At 40.9% G+C, this 24,904-nt stretch overlaps 1 protein-coding gene across 3 annotated transcripts in view; it reads left to right on the top strand.

Moving 5' to 3' along the window:
- The window catches only part of fhod1 (formin homology 2 domain containing 1), a 155,348-nt gene extending 138,846 nt beyond the window's left edge, over nt 1-16,502 (top strand). For all 3 annotated transcript variants that reach the window (XM_055154410.1, XM_055154409.1, XM_055154408.1), the window contains 6 exons: nt 1,510-1,629; nt 2,982-3,143; nt 6,720-7,103; nt 9,998-10,172; nt 12,032-12,208; nt 16,137-16,502. In XM_055154410.1, coding sequence (XP_055010385.1) covers nt 1,510-1,629; nt 2,982-3,143; nt 6,720-7,103; nt 9,998-10,172; nt 12,032-12,208; nt 16,137-16,222 — 1,104 coding nt within the window. In that variant the 3' untranslated portion in view covers nt 16,223-16,502. The remainder of the gene's footprint in view (nt 1-1,509; nt 1,630-2,981; nt 3,144-6,719; nt 7,104-9,997; nt 10,173-12,031; nt 12,209-16,136) is intronic.
- Nucleotides 16,503-24,904: the final 8,402 nt, after the last annotated feature.

Raw genomic sequence — 24,904 nt, 5'->3', positions numbered from 1 at the left:
GACCACAGGGTCCCGAGACTACAGGGTCCTGAGACCAAGACCTGTCCAAGACCACACGGTTCCGAGACCAAGAGACCAGGTCCGAGACCACAGTCCCGAGACCACAGGGTCCCGAGACAAGACCTGTCCCAAGACCACAGGGTCCCGAGACCAAAGACCTGTCCGAGGCCACAGGGTCCCGACCACAGGGTCCCGAGTCCAAGACCTGTCCCGAGACCAAGGTCCAGAGGGTCCCAGGACCACCAGGTCCCGAGACCACAGGGTCCCGAGACCAAGACCTGTCCAAGACCACAGGGTCCCGAGACCAAGACCTGTCCAAGACCACAGGGTCCCGAGACCAAGACCTGTCCGAGACCACAGGGTCCCGAGACCAAGACCTGTCCCGAGACCAAGACAGGTCCAAGACCACAGGGTCCCGAGACCAAGACCTGTCCGAGACCACAGGGTCCAGAGACCAAGACCTGTCCAGACCACAGGGTCCCGAGACCACAGGGTCCCGAGACCAAGACCTGTCCAAGACCACAGGGTCCCGAGACCAAGACCTATCCAAGACCACAGGGTCCCGAAACCAGGACAAGACCAAGACCTCTGAGGGTCGAGACCGAGATAAGCCTGAGACTTTCAAAGGCCAAGACCGAGACAAGACCAAGACCACGGCCCATCGAGACCAAATTGAGACTAAGTAGACTAAATCAAGACTATCCAAGTCCAAATACTGTGGAACCCGAGACAAGACTGAGTCCAAACGCGGTCGAGCCCGAGACAAGACCGAGTCCAAACGCGGTCAAGCTTGAGACTAGATGAAGTCCAAACACGGTCGAGCTCAAGACAAGACCAGGTGCTAACACGGTCGAGCTCAAGACTAGATCGAGTCCAAACGCAGTCAAGTCCAAGACTAGACCAAGACTGTAAAAAAAATGGTCTCGAGTCCAGTCTCGAAACCAAGACTGCTACTATGTTAAAAATGCATTCTTACTGTGAGCGGGGTCACCTCTCCACAGATCTGACCTGTAATTAAGTTTAGTTGCATCAACCTTTTGTCTTTGTTGTTGTACTGTGGAATATTTTGAGTGTGTGACATTTCCATAGAGACAAGCACCAATAATGTTACATAAATAGAGCAACTTTAAAATGCTCACTTCAAATGTGTTTATTTTTTCACTGGCACAGTAACAAATTGCCTCTGTTGTTCCTAACTGTAAAAGTTTATTTCCCCCCCCATAGATTATATTGTAAAATCAGGACTTTAAAATCAGCCCACTGTGCACAGTCTGCATGTAATAATAAAACCTGTTATCGCTTGTAAACCCAGAAGAATAAGATGTTAAATACTGTAATTATCTTCTGAATAGTCATTTTGAACTCAGTGGCAGCACCACATACTGCTGTGAACGAAAGCTGCATTGGGAACACATTGTTGTTTTATTACCTACTTTGTGGCCTCTGCTTTGAGTGCTGCTCCTGGAACATAATCATAGATGTTTTATGTTGGTTTGTGGTGTTTTGCAGGAGATCGCTGAGCCTCTGTTCGACCTGAAGTTGGGGATGGAGCAGCTGGCGTCTAATCAGACGTTTAAAAGGATCCTGGCCACGCTCCTCGCCATCGGGAACTTCCTCAACAGCTCCAACGTGAGAGAGAAAACACTTATTTAACCATATTTTTCAGACTATAGGTCACTCCGGAGGTTAAGTCACACCAGCCAAAAAATTAGTCATGGGGAAGAAAAAAACATATATAAATCGCACCGGACTATAAGTCGCACTTTTTTGGGGGAAATTTATTTTATAAAATCAGAGAGAGAGAGACATTTCATTCTGAAAGTCAAGTTCTAGTAATAACAATAAAACAGAGAACAACAGACTGTTAATGTCACATATGAACAGTTCTTCAGATAAACTATAACAAGAACAGAACAGAACAAGTTTAAAAACTCTCCATCTCACTCCAAATCACTAAATCCATTCAATTCTTCATCCTCGGTGTCACATTCGAACAACTCTGCGACCTCTGGAGAGGTAAACAGAGCTTCCTCTTCTGTGTCGCTGTCGTCAGACTCAGCATCAGTTCCAGTTAGAATTATTCCGGCCTTTTTGAATCCTGACAGGATGGTTTCAGTGTCACTGAAGTTCAGGCTTTGTCGATTCATCCAGTGACTTCAGGAAAGTTTCATGGTGCATATTGGTTACCGTGAAGCTGTGTTCTCCATCCCCGCTTTCCGCCAGTCCCTCACAAGTTTCTCGCTCACTCCAAACTTTTTTTGTGCTGCTCGATTACCATTTTCGGCCGCTTATTTCACTACTTGCAGCAGGACAGAGGCTTTTTCTGCAGGAGACATGTGCAGAAAACTGACACTCAAGCCTAGAGCCTCTCGTGTCTGTCAGTCTGAAAATTTTAGTATATAAGTCGCACGGAGTATAAGTCGCAGGAAAGACCCAAACCATGAAAAAAGTGCGACTTATAGTCCAAAAAATACGATATTACTTTTGATCATTCTCAGCTCTTTCTTTCTGAAATGATAAAACCCTTACAACATTGATTCTGTCACATCTTCTTGACCAGATATGTCAAGACCATAGATGTTTTGGTGCGTCCACTCCCTTCTCATGCCAGCAGGGGGCAGTAAACAACTTATAAAACCAGTCTTTGCAATTTCAAAATAATGGCTCTCTAAAATAACACTTTCAAAATACATATAATAAGAAATACAGCCATTAGAAAACTGGTGAAGCTAAATCGAGCGATACTTATATTCTATTCTACTGATTTTGTTTTCTTAAATTCTTAATCTTGTTTGTAAAATGTGCTCTGTCATTGATGGCTGGACGGGAAACAGCTGATTAAGTCGTTTTTGATGCTCATATCTGACGTGAACAGCAGACTTCCTGTGTTATTACCCGACACAAGCTCCTGATGTAACGTAGATTTCTGTGTTTGCGCCCACAGTTTAATCCCCTGTGTCTGTCTGTGTCTCTTGTTTCAGGCCAAAGGTTTTGAGCTGAATTACCTGGAGAAGGTGGTGGAGGTGAAGGACACGGTGCAGCGTCAGTCTCTGCTCCATCACACCTGTAACCTGGTGCTGGAGAAGTACCCCGAGTCCACAGACCTGTACTCGGAGATACCAGCCATCACCAGATCCGCCAAAGTAAATATGAATAATCAATAATTAAAACCAAGCTCAAAACAAGTTAACTCACTTCTGTCCTACATACATGTTTATTTAATTAATTGTAACAGCTCAAAAACTCGATTTAGCATAATCAGTGTTGGGGAGTAACAGATTACATGTACTGGAGTTACATAATCAGAGTACAAATTACGAGTAACTGTATTCAGTTACAGTTACTTTTTCAGTGAGTGGTAATTGGATTACAGTTACTTTGTTGAAATAAATGGATTACACTGAGGTATTTTCCTGTTTTCACATTTTGGGCTAAACCAGGACTAAAACCAGGACTAAACCAGGACTTAAACTAGAACTTAAACCAGGACTAAACCAGGACTAAACCAGGTCTAAACTAGGACTAAACCAGGACTTAAACTAGAACTTAAACCAGGACTAAACCAGGACTAAACCAGGTCTAAACTAGGACTAAACCAGGACTTAAACTAGAACTTAAACCAGGACTAAACCAGGTCTAAACTAGGACTAACACCAGGACTAAACAAGACTAAACCAGGACTAAAACCAGGACTAAACCAGGACTAAAACCAGGTCTAAACAGGTCTAAACCAGGACTAAAACCAGGACTAAAACTAGGTCTAAAACCAGGACTAAACCAGGTCTTAAACCAGGTCTAAAACCAGGTCTAAAACCAGGACTAAAACCAGGACTTAAACTAGAACTTAAACCAGGACTAAACCAGGACTAAACCAGGTCTAAACTAGGACTAAACTAGGACTAAACCAGGTCTAAAACCAGGAATAAACCAGGTTTAAACTAGGACTAAACTAGGACTAAACCAGGACTAAAACCAGGACTAAAGCAGGTCTAAAACCAGGTCTAAAACCAGGTCTAAAACCAGGTCTAAAACCAGGACTAAACCAGGTCTTAAACCAGGTCTTAAACCAGGTCTAAAACCAGGTCTAAAACCAGGTCTAAAACCAGGTCTAAAACCAGGACTAAAACCAGGACTAAAACCAGGACTAAAACTAGGACTAAACTAGGACTAAACCAGGTCTAAAACCAGGAATAAACCAGGTTTAAACTAGGACTAAACCAGGACTAAACCCAGGACTAAACCCAGGACTAAAGCAGGTCTAAAACCAGGTCTTAAACCAGGTCTAAAACCAGGTCTAAAACCAGGACTAAAACCAGGATAAAACCAGGACTAAAACCAGGACTAAACTCTGTTGAATTTGAATTCTATTGTAAAAAGAACGAGTGTGTTCAGCTGTTATATCTGCTAAAGGTGGACACTTTCATGAATCAAAAGTTTAGAATTCATTTTGGTCAACAGTAAACGTTAGAAAAATGGAAAAAGTGTAGTATATCTCCCTGGTGACAAGTTACACAGTGTATGTTTTAAGGAGACCTGTACTCAACAATACTCGATATAATATTCAATCATTCAGTACTGGTCTCATGATTCAATTCACATGTTCGTTTGATTTGCACGTGTCCCTCCATGTGCTTTGTGCTGTCATTTATTTTGGTCCTAAAGAGAAACTGTTACCGCGGCGTCCTCCTCAAATGCAGCAGAAAATCTCTCCATAGAGACTTACGGCTGAAATATTCTAACAGAGGACTCGGGAGGAAAATAAATCATCAAATCATCATCAAAAAAGGAAAAGTCTGATAGTTTAACTCCCCAACCAGTCTATATCAAGAACAGACTGGTACATTATAAAACGTAAAATAGCCTGAGAAAGCTCTGTTCTTATTTTCACTGAATAAAAATGCTGTGAATCATTGAACCAAATGAACTAAAACACTTAAAAAAATACTGTATTTTTTGGACTATAAGACGCACTTAAAATCCTTTAATTTTCTCAAAAATCAACGGTGCACCTTATTTATTAATTCTGGTTGTGCTAACTGACCTCAAACCGATTTTTATGTGGTAAACAGCGCTCAAAATGTTTTAGTACGACTTTGGTAAACTACGAAGCCGCACCGCTTGATGGATTGTTGGACAATTATGGCTACAGTAGTCGGGAACCTCACCGAGTAAAGCCCAATTTACGGTCCTTAGTCCGACAGAAGCTGAATCGCATCAGCGCACAAGGAGCGAGCTGTTTTTTTCAGCGCTTATAGTTTATGCAAACTAACCATGTGCTCAATGTATATTTGAGTCGTCCTTGTAGGAAATTAAAAAAACAAACTTAAATTATCCACCCACATTCACATTCATAATAAACATTCACCAAGACAGGGAGGCGACGCCGGGCGAGTTAGGCCACGATCTGCCAATGGATCGTGGCCGCCTGGACTAAGGGATCAGTCTCAAGTGTCGTCCGTTTGTTTCGCTTAACCCGCTTTATAATCCGTTGCACCTTATGTATGAAAATAGACGACAGAATTCAACATTATTGATATTGCACCTTATAATCTGGTGCGCCTTATAGTCCAAAAAATACATAAGATTTTTTTCTTTTTGAGTCTTAAAAATGTATCGAAATCAAATCAATATTGTGACCCATGTATCGAGATACGTATCGAATCGTGGGAAAACTGTATCTAAATTATAGTTAATGTGAAATATTGGATATATGATGTATGCTGGCCTACGGGAGTCTGGCCTAAGTCTTCGGTCAGAAAGACTGCAGCGGGATCCAGAGTATTGATGGTTATGATTGTGTGATTGTGATTGTAATTGTGTGGTTATCTAGAACAGAAAAAGAAAGAAATATATACAAATAATTAGAACCGTACACACACCAATAATAACAAATATACAAAAAGAATACAAATGAACATATTAATTATACCATATGAAGAATGAAAGGTATTGGTCCGTAAGTGCACAATATTGGGAGTGGCAATGTAAGTCCAACAGGTGGCGCCAGAGACCACCTAATAACGTCATGAATAATTAGCAGAATGCGTGTTTAATGGCGGATTGGGTGGTAAATGACAAAGTTATAATAGAATAGATTAAGCAGGATATAGCGAAACAAGCGATAAAAAATTACACACCAAACTGTATAGAACAATACATAAAACAATACTCACTTCTCATTTACGCACAAACGTGAACATTAACAGGAGAAAGACAAACGCGTGCCTTTCTCCTTGGCGCTTCCTCTGCGCACTGGCCACCTGCGCTACAGTGCACGTGCCAAGGAGAGGCGGTAATGATGTCCTCGTAAAGGGAGCGTTACGGCAGGCAAATTTGCACGGTTAAAGTTAAATTATAAATGGTTGAAGGTGTGGTCTTAGTTTTTTTTTTACCATAACCAAAAGGATATTATAATTGCAACCCTATTTTCTTTTCTCATACAGTATATTGTAAAAGCTGATATTTTTAGAGAAAAAAACAACCTACATGTGCAATATTTTTTAAAACATGATTATGAAAGAAGTGAGTTGTTTAAATTTCCATGAAGGCAACTCTTATTTGACAATTGTGAAACTTGTTTATTTCATGTAAACATTTGCTACAGAGTGATTTTTTATGTGGGTAGGTTGATGCTAAAGTTAGAGCTGTCGAGAAACAAAAGTCTAAAGAGGTTTATAGAAGTGGAGAAGTTCTATACTCAGCTACTGTCTTGTTTTTAGGTTGATTTTGAGCTGCTCTCTGAAAGCCTGGCGCAGCTGGAGAGACGCTGCAAAGCATCGTGGGACAATCTGAAGGTGGTGGCCAAACACGAGACGAAGGCCACGCTGAAGAACAAGCTCACGGATTTCTTAAAGGACTGCACCCAGCGGATCATCATTCTGAAAGTGGTCCACAGACGAGTGATAAACCGCTTCCACTCGTTCCTGCTGTTTCTGGGTCAGCCTTCGTTCTCGGCGCGCGACGTGAAAATCACAAACTTCTGCAGAATCATCAGTGAGTTTGCCCTGGAGTATCGCACCTCGAGAGACCGAGCGCTGACCCTGAAGAGGAAGAAGGCGGCGCACAGGGAGAGGACCAAGACCAGAGGAAAGATGATCACTGAGGTAAAAAAATGTTTGGTTTCTTTTGTACCTGCCGACTTATACTAGATCAACTAAAACAAACAAAACTAAAAAAGGAAATGCAGCAAGAAGTAAATAGGAACTCTTACGGCCCAGAGTCCTGCACCGGGTTGAAATAAATAGTTGCTGAAACGGGCGGGTTTTAACGTTCTGGAATTTTACGGGCGGGTAGTGATTACACACGGGCGAGTCAGGACTAAAACAGGACTAACCAGGACTAATCTTGGACTTAAGAGTGAGAGAGAACCCCGAGCGAGTGAGAGAGAGCGGGTGACGGCTGCACTTACGTCCGTGCGTGCGGAGATCTGCTCCGGTCCTTTCGCCCGTGGTCACCCGACAGTCTACGTGGGCTCATCTCCGAGCCAGTCCCAACAGTGAGTCCTGGTTCAGTTCAAGTTTAGTCCTGGTTTAGTCCTGTTTTAGTCCTATTTCAGTCCTGGTTTAGTCCTCCTGGTTCTGTCCTGGAATCAGCCCTGGGTTAGTCCTGTTTTAGTTCTGTTTTAGTCCTGTTTTAGTCCTGGTTTAGTCCTGTTTTAGTCCTATTTCAGTCCTGGTTTAGTCCTATTTCAGTCCTGGTTTAGTCCTCCTGGTTCTGTCCTGGAATCTGCCCTGGGTCAGTCCTGTTTTAGTCCTGTTTTAGTCCTGCTTCAGTCCTGGGTTAGTCCTGTTTTAGTCCTGGTTCAGTCCTGGTTCAGTCCTGGTTCAGTCCTGGTTTAGTCCTGGTTTAGTCCTGGTTCAGTCCTGGTTCAGTCTTGGGTTAGTCCTGGGTCAGTCCTGTTTTAGTTCTGTTTTTTCTGTTTTAGTCCTGTTTTAGTTCTGTTTTAGTCCTATTTCAGTCCTGGTTTAGTCCTATTTCAGTCCTGGTTTAGTCCTCCTGGTTCTGTCCTGGAATCTGCCCTGGGTCAGTCCTGTTTTAGTCCTGTTTTAGTCCTGCTTCAGTCCTGGGTTAGTCCTGTTTTAGTCCTGCTTTAGTCCTGTTTTAGTCCTGGTTCAATCCTGGTTCAGTCCTGGTTCAGTCCTGGTTTAGTCCTGGTTCAGTCCTGGTTCAGTCCTGGTTCAGTCCTGGTTCAGTCTTGGGTTAGTCCTGGGTCAGTCCTGTTTTAGTCCTGTTTTAGTCCTGGTTCAGTCCTGGTTCAGTCCTGGTTCAGTCCTGGTTCAGTCCTGGTTCAGTCCTGGTTCAGTCCTGGTTAGTCCTGTTTTAGTTCTGTTTTAGTTGTTTTAGTTCTGTTTTAGTCCTGTTTTAGTCCTGGTTCAGTCCTGGTTCAGTCCTGGTTCAGTTCGTGTGCGGCGCAAAAATTCTGCATCTCGATCAGTGTTTCTTCTGCTCAGTAAATAAAGCCTGTGAAGTGTTGACAGTCGAGTCGTGTCTGTGAATTCGTATTCGTACTGAAGAAAGCTTAATCGTTTCATTTCATAATTGTAATTCTTGAAGTCGTAACGTTTCAGTTCGTATTCTGATGGACGCTTCAGTTAGAATGATTTTAATTTGTGTGTCATTTATCACCGGTACGGGCGGGTAACGGGTGGAATGTTAACAGGTCCTGGCGTGTGCGGGTTTAACTTTGATAAAATCACGGGTTAACAGGCGGGTGGGTGCGGGTCTCCAAAAATGGACCCATGCAGGACTCTGTTACGGCCCTGACTCAAAGGACCGCAACAAAATGAGGGAGGATACGACAGTGGGGACGTTTAACCTGTGAATGGGCTTTTATTGTAAAAATACGAACAATGATGGTGGAGCGGCGGGGGCATCCTGGCGACGTGGCAGTGTGGCAGGCCCAGAGGATGGGGGGCACCTGGCGACAGAGGGGAGCGACAGGAAGGGACGGGGGAGAGCACAGCCTGGGCCGTAACAGGAACCATCTCGAAGTTGTATTTGGTGTGATTCGTGCACATTTGAGCAATGTGAATGTCATTCGGGTAGAATCCATGGCAAAGGAGAAATTCAATTTGTCAACTGAACATAAGTTTATTTGGTCAAATACATACAAATGTATTCAACCAAATAAAGCTTCTTCTTCAGTTCTGAACTGAAGAAGAAGCTTGGATGAGCTGCAAAATTCGACTAAATAAACTTTTGTCCAGTTGACACATTGAATTTCTTCTTTGTCATGTTTGAGCAATCTTTAATCACTTATTTTTAAAACACCATTTTGCTGATCAACCCTGTCTTCACAGCAACTGGTACTCGCCCACTCCTCTGTACTTACTTCATTCTCGCATTTTCTTAATCACTGACACACGTAGGAGTCGGCAGTGTTTGTATAAAAGAAAAAAAAAATCTGCTGCTCACTAGTGTGATCTGCAGCTTTCCATTAGAGTTACAGAATCTTCATTGTGATGGCGTTCACAGCAACGTCGTCTCCCATTGGGAATCGCCGTTTTCTTGTTTCTTTTTATTAAAATGCACAAAATGTTGTAGATTATAACTATACAGCAAACTCAAGCACAATAAGTGTTCTTTAATTATGGTTCAGTGAATCAGATCTCCAGTTCCTAGTGGTGGTTAAAGCTGTGAATGATTCCTCCTAAAGTTTGGAAGAATTAAAAATAGAAATGAGCGAGATATTGGTTCCATTATTTTCAATATTTTGATTTGAGTGTTTCCCAGCTGGGTCCAGTATTGAATTTCCTATTCTCATTTGAGCTGTTCCTCAGAAATTCAGCGGCAAAAAATACTGCTCACCACACTGCTCACTGTAACTACATTTCTGGGCCTTTCTTAGAACTTAAAAATGTTAATATCTGCTTAAAAATCAGTTTCCAATTAAGGTTTAGTTGACTTCTAAGAGATGTTTCTGTAGTAGCAGTGTTCATTGGAGTAATCTTGTGTAAAAACGAATTAAAAGACTAAATTAAGTATTGATTGTTTTCAGACGGAGAAGTTCTCGGGGGCGGTGCCTACGGACAGCCCCGCCCCCGTCTCCATGGCGGCGGACGTGGAGGCGGAGCAGCAGGAGGAGCACGAGAACATGAGGAACCTCCTGATCAGCAGCGGGGCCGACAGTCTGACTGTGGGACAGGGTCTGAGGAGGTCCAGGGCCGTGCGCAGTAAGACGACTCACATATCCACGAGACTATTATCACATAAAGAAACACTGTGGTTTAGGTGGTAGGGTTATCGTGTTATAACTGGGAGGTCGGTGGTTCAATTCCAGCTTCTGTGCATCCTGTTGTTGTGTCCTGTAGCAAGATTTTTGAGAGGTTTGGGGTCGGAGAGTTCTTTGGAACAGATCAAACAGCACATCTTTGGCAGTTAAAGCCAGTATTAGACTGGAAGGAATTTATTTAAGACGGTTTTACTTCTTATAATCAGTGGCAGCGCTACCATAAGGCAAAATAGGCGGCTGCTTAGGGGCCCCAAACCTGGAGGGGCCCCCCACACAATTTCCCTCAGTGTCACAAATGGCCGAGGCCTCAGTGCAATTTGATTTTCTGTCAATATGACATTAAGTAAGAGTAGTTTACTTTTAAACAATAATCATAATGTAAACAAAAATGTAATTGTACTAACAAAAAAAAAACAAACTTTCAGTTCTGGTTTTCTAGTAGGCAACTGAACTAATAAGACAAGTTTTCAATCCACCATAATTCAAATAAATGGAGATGTGCATGTCTCAAGAACAATGGGGAAAACAGACAATAAATATATAAAAAAAAAAAAAAAAAAAAAGTGAGGGCCCCAAACTCAAGTTCACCTAGGGCCCCCAAATTGCTAACTTTGCCACTGCTTATAATATGGTGTAGAAGCAACAATTTGTGAAAAAAAATCTAACTGAATGATATTGACTGTACGTTTTAAAATGCATTTTGTTAGATAAGAACCACAAGGAAGCAACTGCCAAATACTGACAAGATCCTGTTAGAATAGAACCATTAAACAGCTGCCTGTGACTCCAGACAGTTTTATTTCCACCAGAATGAGAGAAAGGACTGAGTGGGCGGGACAGTTCAGACTAGTGGTGTGCAAAAATATCAAAATATCAAAATATCGTATTGTTTAATGTGATGATACAGTATCGATATCGTGGGCTGCTATATCGATATATCACTAAGAGTATTTTTTGGTATATTTTAATAAATTATTTTGTTACAGCTACAGTTTTGTTGCTTGTTCAGAGGAAGGAAACGTTTTTACACCAGACATTTGATATTTTCACTGTTTTTTTTCACTGGTTTAATAAAGACAAACATGAGTTAGGCTTTATTTTTTATTGAACCGTATCAAATCGATTTGAAATATATCATATTGAATCATATCAAATCGAAAATTTACTGTATGTATAATAACTTCTTAATGATCCCCAGCCCTAGTTCAGACTGAAACTTGTTTTTCACTTATGGGTCAAAATTTTGTACAGGTACTTTTTTGTACTTGTACTTTTATTTCACATGACAAGCTTCTTAAAAGTGTAGTATGCAACTTTCTGAAGGCCCCCTTCATGATTCAACTGAAACAGAAAGTTAAAATCATACTTTCTCATATTGATAAGTTGTGTAGTTATGAAAGATTATAGCCAAAGGAATAACTTGGAAACAAGGAGGAGGATGCCCTACTCCAGGCCAAATAACCAAAATGAAGGTGGAAACAGCTTTTATGGTTGTTGTTTATTGTTTGGCTAAAAAATTACATACTGTTGCTTTAATATTCTGAATATACCTCAAATACATGACATTTGAAATAATGTATTGACATATGACATAATGTCGCTATATAAACTGGTAATGGATTCGTCATTTGTAATTTTATGTTTAAGTTTAGACTATTTCTTGTTTTTTCCTCCCCACATCATGGAGTAGTCTATTGTCTGGCTAAAAAGTTACATACTGTTGCTTTAATAGTCTGAGATACACCTCAAATACCTCACTATTTTGGAAGTTTAGACCGTGTCTTGTTTGTTCCTCGTCAGGTCACGGCGGCAGAGTCAGTCCCTCTCACTCGGTTTCGTCTAAAGAAGACGCCAGCCCTCAGGACGACGCCACAGACGAGATCATGGACCGTCTGGTGAAGTCCGTTACCCAGAATCCCTCCGACCGACAGTCCAGCCCCAAGAACCGCAAACGCTCCCGGGTCAACAGGAAGTCACGTGAGTGCACGAGAACTGAACACAAACTGAACACAAATGCACAGAACACGACTGAAAATATATGAACAGGCACTGGTGCAGGACTAGACTAGAATGTGAATAGAACGGGACCAGAACGGGACCAGAACAGGACTAAAACAGGACTAAACCAGCACCAAAGCAGGACTAGAACAGGATTACAACAGAACTACAACGGGACTAGAATGGAACCAAACTGGAACCAAACTGGAATAGGACTAGACCAAGACTAGAGCGGGACTAGACCAGGACCGAACTAGACCGGGATCAGACCGGACTACACCGGGACTACACCGGGACTACACCGGGACTACACTGGGACTACACCGGGACTAGAACAGAACCTTACTAGGCAAAGACTAGAGCAGGACTAGACCAGAACGGGACTAGAGTGGAACCAAACTGGAACAGGACTAGACCAAACTACACCAGGACCAGACCAGGACCAGACTTGAGCGGACTACAATGACTACAATGGGACTACAATGGGACTACAATGGGACTACAATGGGACTACAGGGACTAGAACTGGACTAGAATGGAACCAAACTGGAACAGGACTAGAACAGGACTAAACCAGCACCAGAGCAGGACTAGACCAGGACTAGCCTAGGGCAAGACTAGAACGGGACTAGAACAAGACTAGACCGGGACAAGAATGGAATCAATCTGGAACAAGACTAGACCAGGACTAGACCAGGACCGGACTAGAATGGAACTAGAACTGGACTAGAATGGAACCATACTGGAACAGGACTAGACAAGGACTAGACTAGGGCTAGAGCAGGATTAGATCAAGACTGGAGCAGAACCAGACCAGGACTAGACCAGGACCAGACTAGAATGGACCGGGTCTAGAACGGGACTAAACCAGGACTGGAACGGGACTAGAATGGAACTGAACTGGAACAGGAATAGACAAAGATTAGAGACCAGAACGAGACTAGAGCAGGACCAAAACCAGGACCAAAACCAGACTAAACTGGGCTCAAAACAGGACCCAAAAGTAACAGATGTGAAAGCGCTCATTTACCTCGCTTAGACCTAGGCACCTAACTTGGCAAGGTCCTTCTAAACCAGGACTAAACTAGGACTAAACCAGGACTAAACCAGGACTAAACCAAGTCTAAGCCATGGTTACACAAGGATGAAGAAAGCACAATTCTGGCACAATAGCTCCTTTTTAAAGTTCTTTTTAATATTGCTTATTTATTATTGCTCTATTGTTCTGGTCTATTTTAATCACTGAGCCTCGAGGAACAAATTTCATTCTGTCTTGTTTTTTTCTTTTTGCATATTTGAATGAAAAACACAGAACCTTGAACGAATGAATAATCAAATCTCATATGACTAATAAAATACAGGCTTGTTGCTGGTCTAATTGGGCTTTAAGGTTTCTGTATTAAAGGTGTATTGTGTAACTTTTCGGTTTTTGGGTGTCCTTCCGTTGTTTCTTTGGATATGTCACTGCTCCACCTGGAATGTTCCACAGTGTGACATTAAACAGCTCTGCCTTACATTTATTTAACAACAGGTAGTTTTATAGCTCAAAAATACCTACAAAAACAAACATTCTGACTGAGCGGGGTCGCCTCTCCACAGATCTGACCTGTAACTTGGGCCGGTTTGGTCTCCATGAAGATAGAAAGGCTTAATGCCATACTGTGAAACATTCCAGACAAAGCAAAAAAAGGATTTGACGGACCCTCCACCAGAAGAGTTACACAATGCACCTTTAAACATAGTGAGACATCATACTTCCTATTGCTTATTCTAAAGTTATTTCCCAGAAGGTCACACTGTTAAACTTGTATTTTTAACTTCAACATTTGTCTATGTCCAAAACACCGGTATCTCCTGAGCTTCATATCAGTGTTTGGAGTCTGACACAAAAGTCCCTCGTGTGTCAGATTAAGATCAGACTCTTCACATGAGGTCAAAAAAAAAAAAAAAAAAAACTGACTACAGCAGTTTAAAGGACTCACATTACAATATCTATGTTATAATGTTGTTTCCTCATCACAAACAGACCCGGAGTTTGTCTTATTTCATTCACACATGTTTAAAACACAAACTAGTTCTTCTCTCAAACTGAAAACACTGTTCCAACTTGTGTTTTCAGTGCTCCGCTGTGTTTTTAAACTCCATTCACCTTCACTAGAATCATTTGAATGATTTCAGTCTTGCAGTTGCCAATCTCTGCTGAACTAAACGTAAATGTAGCTGTTCACTTGAAAACTACTACTACATGACATCACAAGGTGGAACAGAGCATTTTAGAGCTTTGGAGATGTAGACGGATAATAAAGAGTTACTCAAACTTGTGAATGGAACAAGCTCACAAGAGTCTGTTTTGAGTAATATGGAACCTTTAACCAACAGTATTTTTATAGCATCTGCAGTGATGCGGTCACTGTATTGGACCATTGTGGGTGAAGCAGGAGCTGAGCCGAAAGGCAAAGCTCTCGATTCACCGGTCAGTCTTCGTTCCTACTCTCACCTATGTTCATGAGCTCTGGGTAATGACTGAAAGGACGAGATCGCGGATACAAGCGCTCGAAATGAGTTTCCTCCGCAGGGAGGCTGGGCGCTCCTTTTAGAGATAGGGTGAGGAGCTCAGTCACACCAGAGGAGCTCGGAGTAGAGCTGCTGCTCCTCCACGTTGAGAGGAGCAGTTGAGGTGGCTCGGGCATCTGATGCCTCCTGGACACCTCCCTCAGCAGGTGTTCCGGGCACATCCCACCAGAAGGAGACCCTGGGTCTTGGGTGAAGGAAGTCTGGGAGTCTCTGCTCAGACTGCTGCTCCCGCGACCTGGCCCCAGATAAACGGAAGAAAATGGATGGATTGATCTATTTAAAGACTAGTTTTATATCTATTCATGCAAGTGTCATTGTATTTGTTTGGCCTTTATAATGTAGATTATTTATGACTTACTTAGTCATAGAACATAGCAACAATTTAAATAATTATCTCAACATTGACTGTTTTTGTCCCACAACCATTTTTTAAAGGTACACAGAGCAACCTTTCAGGTAGAGGGTCCTCCACCTAATTTTCTCCATGGAGATGTTATTGCTTTGCCTGTAATGTTCCACAGTATGCCTTAAAATCTATTCTATCTGATATCTATCTTACATTAAGTAAATTACAGGTATTTTTATTCCTCAAAAATATCCTTAAAAACACAATACATACAATACACGTGAACACAAAAAGATGCATTCTCACTGTCGGCGTAGTCGCTTTTCCATAGATTTGACCTGCAACTGCAAATTTTGGAAAAGTTTAATGCCATGCTGTAGAAAATTCAAGGCAAAGCAAAAATATCTCCATGAAAACAAACAGCTGGCATCAGAAAAGTTACACCGTGTAGATTTAAATAATATTTACCTCCGCCAAAGAGGTTATGTTTTTGCCGGCGTTTGTTTGTTTGTTTGTTTGTTTGTTTGTTTGTCTGTTAGCAACATAACTCAAAATGTTATGGACCGATTTGTTGGGAATGTGAAAAGGAAGAACTGATTTCATTTTGGGGGTGATCCGGAAGAAATCCTGGATTCTGGATCACTTTGAAATTTTAGTTAACATTGTGGTAAATGGGGCCAAAAATTTTGTTTCTCAATATCTCGTTAATTATTGACCAAACCCCATGAAATTTGACTCAGGGATGAACAATGGGATCCTCTTTCATATTCCAAAGGCTGATCCGGATCTGATCCAGAAGACTGATTTTATCGCAATTTATATAAAAAATGGAGGTAGTCCTTGGCGGAGGTCTGCGCTCTCTGAGTGCTTTTCTAGTTCCTATTAGAATTGAGAAATAATGCAGTGTAATTTAATGTAAACGTGTTTTTTTCAACTTAAACTTAAACTTGTTAATAATGATAATGTATTTTTGTGTGTGTTTTTCAGTGCGGCGGACGTTGAAAAGAGGCCTGACCGGAGAAGTGGTCCAAGCTTTAGGTCTCAACCAGAAAACTCAAAACTCAAATATTTAAACAGTGAAATTATCGCTATATTTACCTTTTTATCGATCAAAGGACAAACACGATCAGTAACACACACATGGACTCATAACCGGGACGTCACGTAAACCTGCTTTTAATGGACAAACCCAACGCACTTTGCACCACTGTTGCTTAGTTACACAATGTTAAAGACTTCATTCACACTTTTACCTGTGGCTGTTTTAGGTTTATGAATTCAAACACAAGCACTAAGCCAAGTTATTTAAGGTGTTGTTGTTTTTTCTTTTTCGTTAAGTTATTGTGAAATAGATGTTTTTTGTGGAGTGGTTTGGATTTGAGCAAACTGAACAAAAAAAGTCCTTAAAAAATCTCTCGAAGCTAAAACGTGTGCTGGAAATGTATTTGCCGTAATATTATGAGATGTTTCTGCCATTTTAAAGCTACATTGTGTAACTTTTCTGGTTTGTTGATACGTCACCTGTTTTTTTTTTTCCAATGAGACGTCACTGCTTTGCCTGAAATGTCCCACAGTATGGCATTAAACTCATCTGTATTGCCAAATTACTTCGAAAAACGTTCTTTGCTCAGGTCTTCACGGATTTGACCTTTGCTTGTCTCCATGGAGATGGATAATTTTGATGCTATACTGTGGAACATTTAGGGCAAAATTATAATATTTACATGCGGGTGGCGTACCGTATTTTTTGGAGTATAAGTCGCACCAGCCAAAAAATGCGTAATGAAGAAGAAAAAAACAAATATAAGTCGCACTTTTTTGGTAAATGTATTTTATAAAATCAAATCAGGAACCGACATTTTATGTTGAAAGGCAAATTATTGTAAAAACAATAGAACAGAGAATAACAGGCTGTTAACGTCACATATGAACAGTTCTTCAGATAAACTATAACATAAACAACAGAACATAAATTTACCAAACTCTCCATCTCACTCCAAATCACTCAATCCATTCAATTCTTTATCCTCGGTGTCACTTTTGCGCAACCTCCAGAGATAAACTGTAGATCCATGAGGTAAACAGAGCGCCGCTTCCTCTTCTGTGTGGCTGTCGTCAGACTCCGCATCAGTTCCAGTTAGAATTATTCCAGCTTTTCTGAATCCCGACAGGATGGTTTTGGTGTCAATGAAGTCCAGGCTTTGTCGATTCATCCAGTGACTTCCAGGAAAGTTGCTTGGCGCGTCTGTCCAGTTGCCGTGAAGCTGTGTTCTCCGTCCCCGCTTTCCGTCAGTCCCTCACAAGTTTCTCTCTCACTCCAAACTTTCTTTCTGCTGCTCGATTTCCGGTTTCGGCTGAATGTTTCACTACAGGACAGAGGCTTTTTCTGCAGGAGACGTCCGCAGAAAAAACTGACACACAAGCCTTGAGCCTCTCGTGTCTGTCAGTGTGAAAATTTAAAAATATAAGTCGCAGGAAACACCCAAACCATGAAAAAAATTGTTACTTATAGTTCGAAAAATACGCCAGTCTTCAAGGTTTCAAGTTTTTCAAGTTGACAGCGTCACAGAAGTTCAGGCTTTGTCGATTCATCCAGTGACTTCCAGGAAAGTTTCATGGTGCATCCGCTCGGTTGCTGTGAAGCTGTTTTCTCCACTTTCTCCCAGTCCCTCACAAGTTTCTCGCTCACTCCAAACTTTCCTTTCTGCTGCTCGATTACTGTTTTCAGCTGCGTATTTCACTACTTGCAGCAGGACAGTGGTACAGTAACAGTAGCAGCAGATACTGACACAAAACCCTAGAGCCTCTCGCGACTGTCAGTGTCAAAATTTTAATACATAAATCGCACCGGAGTATAAGCCGCAAGAAACACCCAAACCATGAAAAAAAGTGCGACTTATAGTCCGAAAAATACGGTACGTCTCTGTCAGAAAAGTTACACAATGCACATTTAATATCGTTTCGTTTTAAGATGTTGATACAATTTTAAAATAAAGATCTAGAATAAATAAAACAGAAAATGCTTTAATGCCTACTAAGCTATGCAAAAGTGATTAAAAAACTGCATTTTTACCAAAGATTGAAAACTGAAGATGCAATAAACTAAAAGGGAACTTACTAATTGAATGTAAAAAATGTGTTGTCTATGAAATTGACTTTTTTTTTGTGTGACTATTTTAAGCTATGTATTTCTCTCCCAAAGGTCACAGACGACAATAACTGTTCCTATATATTGCCGAATAGGTATAAAAAATAAGCATATTTTCTACTAAAAGTAATTAAGGAAGTCAAACGAAAGCTAAATTAAAAGCGAGTGAACCTGAATGCAAAAACGTGTTGTAATTTTTGTGAATTTGTGCAATGTTGTCATTCTGAAATTTGAATTTTTTAATGAAGGGAAATAAATAAATGTGCTCACTAGTTTTACGAAATCTGGATTAGTTCACAGTTACTCTTCTGAATTTGCAATTTCCTTACAACTTAAAAGTGCTCTGTGTAACTTTTAACCTGCTTGTTTCTATGGATACGTCATTGCACGGCCTGGAATGTTCCACAGTGTGACTTTAAACAGCTCTACTTTACATTTATTCACTTAGAGGTGTTTTTATAGCTTCAAAAAACAACATTCTGACTGTGAGCGGGGTCGCCTCTCCACAGATCTGACCTGTAACTTGGTCTGTTAAAGCATCTGACAAGAATTTGACAAACCGTCCACCAGAAAAGTTACACAATGCACCTTTAAATCTCTAAAAACTCAAGATTATACGCCCAAAAACTGGACCATAACTCATTTTAAAATCCACAAAAACACACACAAATATCTGAAATATCATTGTTTATGTTACAGTATTTTCCTTTGTTACTGGCCGTGTACCAAAGTGAACACAATATTTGAGGGTTAATACTAAAAGGGCTTGTGTTTTATTGCACTTTGTATTGTTTTGTTTTTGTTTTGTTTTGCTTGGAAATACGTGGAAGTAAAGGATTTGAATCTGAATGCTTCGTATGAACTTCATGGACAATTTATAAAACGGTTTTAGATAATTAATAAAGATTTTTTGTAATGAAACATGCCTCGATATACAGTATTTTAGCACGTTATTGTTGTTGTCATTACTGTTATGAACACCAGGGGGCAGTGTTTGATAAAAATGAACTGTTTTGAGTGATCTTACCTTGACTTTCATTCATTTTTTTTGTACAACACGTGTATTATTGCCATGTTATGTGTAACTTTTCTTGCGGAGGGTCCGTCGCCTGCTTCTCTCCATGGAGATATTGCCTGGAATGTTCCGCACTATGGCATTACACCTATTTATCTCTACAGAAACAGGAGGGCCAAGCTCACAGTAAGTTTTTAAGTCAATAAAAGCACGTTATTGAGTAAATGCAAGATGTTTAATGTCACACCGAGAAATTTCAGAAGAGTAGTCGGACCCTCCGCCAGAAAAGTTGCACAGCAGATCTTTAGTTGCTCTATTTTAGCTTATCTAACTTGTAAACGTCGTACGCCACGTTATGCTCTTGACACGTATTTTTCCAGATCATGACCTCTAAGGAGAAAATTTCTGAAAGGGCTTGGAGTAGAGCCGCTGTTCCATTGTTTCGAGATACTCTGTCCCACGTAACAGACCTGGAATAAATCTGTAAAATGTCTCAGGTGAGTGGAGGTAAGAACTTTAATATTGTCACACTTTCGGGAGAATTTCTCTTGGGCGTACGGAGCTGTGTATCCGTACATCTGCGCAACAAACTCACACCGAAGCGCGCGGGCATAAATGAGACGTCTACAGTGTCATTAAGAGCGCGCAAAAGTACAAGGTGAGCAGAGGCGGGACCTTTTACACCTCAGAAGACTTAAGATTTATTAGCGTGACACTTCGTTCACTGATCCGAAGTTTCAAGTCCCACTCTCGGACGTAAACAACTTTGGTTGAGCGGTCAGATCCAATAACTCACAGGTTCGTTGGTGTGATTCCAGCTCCCACAGATGAATGCTGTCGTCGTGTCCTTGGGCAAGACACTTAGCCCACCTCGCCCCCAGGGTCTGCGTACAGTGGTGTGTGAATGCTTGTGCGTCTGTGTGCGAAGGGAGTGAAAGGACCGACGCAGAACTCCACGCTCCACAGAGCTAAAAGCAGCCGTCGTCTGATCGCACTTTGTGGACACCCTGCTCCACAGGCTCGGGGTTCTCTCAGGGGCAGTCCTAGATTCCAAGTCCTACTCCAAGATTAGTCCTAGTTTAGACTTGGTTTAATCCTGGTTTAGTCCTGGTTTAGTCCTGATTCAGTCCTCTGTTTGGTCCTCTGTTTAGTCCTCTGTTTAGTCCTGGTTTAGATCCTGGTTCAGTTCTCAGTTCAGTCCTGGTTCAGTCCTGTTTTAGTTCTAGTTTAGTCCTGGTTCAGTCCTCTGTTCAGTCCTCGGTTCAGTCCTGGTTTAATTCTGGTTCAGTCTTCGGTTCAGTCCTAGTTTAGTCCTGGTTCAGTCCTCAGTTCAGTCCTCGGTTATTCCTGGTTTAGTCCTGTTTCAGTCCTCTGTTTAGTCCTTGGTTTAGATCCTGGTTTAGATCCTGGTTTAGATCCTGGTTTAGAGCCTGGTTCAGTCCTCGTTTAGTTCTGGTTCAGTCTTTGGTTCAGTCCTGGTTTGGTCCTAGTTTAGTCCTGATTCAGTTCTCGGGTCAGTCCTGGTTTAGTCCTGCTTTAGATCCTGGTTCAGTCCTCTTTTCAGTCCTGGTTTAGTCCTAGTTTAGTCCTGGGTTTAGTCCTGGTTTAGATCCTGTTTCAGTCCTGGTTGAGTTCTGATCCAGTTCTCGGTTCAGTCCTGGTTTAGTCCTAGTTTAGTCCTGGTTCAGTCCATATAAGGCGCAAAAGTTTGGCATCTTGGCACAGTTATTTTCTTGAGAATAACTGTGCTGTAAGTAATATAATATTCGTGTAATGTCTTATATTTTCAATGCAGTAATATTGTAATGTTACTTGGTGCAGTACAGTTGGTGGTGGTGGGCTTCTTTTCTAGTTTTAGCTTTAAATTTACTTTAATGAAAATATCTTGTGCTTTATTCAGGTATTTAGTATTAAAATAAAGACCTTGAAAGTTTTAGTTCACACTCACCCGAATTACATTAACTGTGAACTACAAAGTTGATATAAAACTGTTTAATAATAAAAAGTCCTTTCACTTCCTGCTCTAACTTGCAAAACTGAAACTTCTTCTTTTTTCTTGTATTATGACTGAAAAAACCTTGACATGTTTGGGTGATCAGACGTCTGAATCTTTTGAAAAACACCGAGCAGTAAGTGAAAAAAGAAATGTTCTCGGTGACCAAACAGGATTCGTGTGTTCTCTGGATTTGACTGATACATTTATGCAAGTTCAAGACGAGGGAAAACAGTTTTAACTCGGCCAGGAGCTCATAAGTCTGTTTAATATAACATGTTCCCTGATTATTTTAACACTTAGTTCTGTATTCACATTATGAGCAGTGTTGGGAAGGTGACTTTTAAAATGTTTTCCCCTACAGATTACAGATTACAGATCCCAAAATGTAGTTTGTAACGTAATCCATTAAATTACTTAAAGTGAGTAATGTAATCTGAATACTTTGGATTATTTGATTTGCTGTAGAAGAAGCAAAGACGAGGAAATCTTCACATAAGAAGTTTTGTCTGATAAAAGAAAATAAAAATCCCAGACTTTACTTGAACCAAATTAAAAATATTATTGATAGAAGAGGAGGAGACACGGTCCGCACAGCATGGTTTAGTCCTGTTTTACACCTGGTTTAGTCCTGGTTTAGTCCTGGTTTAGTCCTGGTTTTAGTCCTGGTTTTGTCCTGGTTTAGTCCTGGTTTTGTCCTGGTTTAGTCCTGGTTTAGTCCTGCTTTAGATCTAGTTTAGATCTAGTTTACACCTGGTTTAGTCCTGGTTTAGACCTGGATTAGTCCTGTTTTAGTCCTGGTTTAGTCCTGTTTTAGCTCTGGTTTAGTCCTGTTTTAGTCCTGGTTTAGTCCTGGTTTAGATCTAGTTTAGATCTAGTTTACACCTAGTTTAGTCCTGGTTTAGTCCTGTTTTAGTCCTGTTTTAGTCCTGGTTTAGTCCTGTTTTAGTCCTGGTTTAGATCTAGTTTAGATCTAGTTTAGTCCTGGTTTAGTCCTGTTTTAGTCCTGTTTTAGTCCTGGTTTAGATCTAGTTTAGTCCTGGTTTAGATCTAGTTTAGTCCTGTTTTAGTCCTGGTTTAGTCCTGTTTTAGTCCTGGTTTAGCTCTGGTTTAGTCCTGGTTTAGATCTAGTTTAGTCCTGTTTTAGTCCTGGTTTAGTCCTGTTTTAGTCCTGGTTTAGATCTAGTTTACACCTGTTTATTCCTGGTTTAGTGTCCGGGCAATGAGTGGAATTACCGAGAAAAAAAAAAAAAAAAGGGGGTTATAGCCCAAAATGTGAAAACAGGAAAATCCCGCCGTGTAATCCATTTATTTCATCAAAGTAACTGTAATCCAATTACCACTCACTGAAACAGTAACTGATTACGTAACACCAGTACATGTAATCTGTTACTCCCCAACACTGATTATGAGTCTCCAAGTTTAGACACCTTAAACTCCATTTTTACATTTTTTTTTTTTTTTGCCGTCTGTTTGCCTCCATGTCATTACTTTGCAGAAAATGTTCCCTAAATTTACCCGTGTCCATGCGATGCCACCGTGCCAGCTTCCATTTCAGATCTGTGGAGAGGTGCCCCCTTGTTTTCTTTACCAGAGAAGTTACACAGTGCAGCTTTAAACACTGTTCTTAACCTGCTGTAAATACTGACCTGTGAATCTAAGTCTCGATACAGTGAAATATTAAAGACACTCGTGACATGGACTCGAGTCAGACTTGAGTTATATTTTTATGACTTGAGACTTGACTTGATGAAATGGACTAAAACTTGGGACTCGACTTGGACTTGAAGGTCAGTGACTTGGGACTTGACTCGGACTTGAGGCCTGTGACTTGAGAAGACTTAAGAAGCACAGGACATTATAGTTTTAGTTTTTTTTGTTTTTTTTTTTTTTTTTTTTTAAAACTTCATCCTACTCCTTTTGAGCACCCGGTTCCAAATATGTACATATCCTTGTTTTGTTTTTTGTGTTTAGTGTTGTTGATTTTGTTTTTACGTTGCTCAAACAAATAATAGCAAAAAAAGAAGAAAAAAAAGTATAGTAAGTATAATTTATCTTCAAAGTCATATAAATTACAAAAATCTAAGCTTTGGTTTAAAGACTTGCAATGGCTTGAAGCTCAAAGTAGACGGCTCAGACTTGACTTGGACTTGTGGGCCAGTGACTCGAGACTCGACTTGGAATCGTCTGTATTTGACTTGGGACTTGACTCGGACTTGAGGCCTGTGACTTGAGAAACACTTTTAAATCTGAATTCTTTCTATTCTGGCTGTAATTATTCACTTTAAGATTTTGTCAAGACATTTAAAAAGGAAAAATTTATATTTCTACAACTCTTATATACTCTATAAATACTCATATATAAATATACTATGATGTTTTAAATTATAATTCATCTTAAAATTCATAGAAATTGCAAAAATCTAAACTATATTTGGTATTTTGGTTTACAGACTTGAAATGACTTGAAGCTCAAAGCAGACGACTTGGACTTGACTTGGACTTATGGGCCAGTGACTCGAGACTCGACCTGGACTTGCCTGTATTTGACTTGGGACTTGACTCGGACTTGAGGTCAAAGACTTGAAGACTTGAGCAGCACTTTTAAATGTGAATTCTTTCTATTCTGACCGTAATGATTCACACTAAAATCTTGTCAAGACATTTAAAAAGGAAACATTTGCATTTCTTCAACTCTTATATACTCTATAAATACTCATATATAAATATACCATGATTTTTTTAAGTACAATTTATCTTAAGAGTCAAATAAACTGCAAAAAATTCAAGCTATTTTTGGTACTTTGGTTTAAAGACTTGAAAAGCTCAAAGCAGACGACTTGGACTTGACTTGGACTTGTGGGCCAGTGACTCGAGACTCGACTTGGCCTTGCCTGTATTTGACTTGGGACTTGACTCAGACTTGAGGTCAAACTTACTTGAGACTTGCAAAACAAAGACTTGGCCAAACCTCTGGTCGTTAGATTCATTTATTTACCATTTGTAGTGAAAAACCACACTGGAAAAACACGTGTAAAAAGCTGAAAGTGCCCCGTGAAACATAACAGATCGCTTTATGTTTCAAACAGACTGTAGAAGAAGATATTTTTTGTGTTTTGGAGGAGCTGCAGTGTGCTCTGAAGCAGCAGCTGGAGGATGATGCTGCTGTAGACTGAAACTGCAGTGTCATGCTCCTAAATACAGACACGACGCACAAGCACAACACGCTTTTAAAGGTCGGGCATCCGGATTTTATAGGGATTATTATAGCGTTTAATTACAAATACATTACACGTAAAACCAGCGTGAAGCAGCTTAAATATTTGTCAACACATTATAACTTTAAATGACCTGACACCTGTTGCTGAAAGTTGAATTAATTGCCTTTTACGCACAGACGCACGCACCCAATCCACGCGTCTTAAATGAACGCGTCACGTGGTCGTGTCGCGTCCCTCCCTCCTCGTGTCCCGCCGGTAATGCGCTTGCCAGTGCGCGTGTCCGTCGTCCGTGTGTGCGTGTGCGTGTGTGTGCGCGTGCGTCTCGGGTCCTTCCTCCTCCGGTCAGTCACGGCGCCGTCAATGAGGTGAGAGCGGCTG

The sequence above is a fragment of the Boleophthalmus pectinirostris genome, unplaced genomic scaffold, assembly GCF_026225935.1.
Source record: "Boleophthalmus pectinirostris isolate CB_2022bp ecotype Guang Dong unplaced genomic scaffold, ASM2622593v1 HiC_scaffold_19, whole genome shotgun sequence".
NCBI classification, from domain to species: Eukaryota; Metazoa; Chordata; class Actinopteri; order Gobiiformes; family Gobiidae; genus Boleophthalmus; species Boleophthalmus pectinirostris.
Note: the sequence above shows the minus strand (reverse complement) of the source record. Positions and strands in the feature narration are given on the sequence as shown.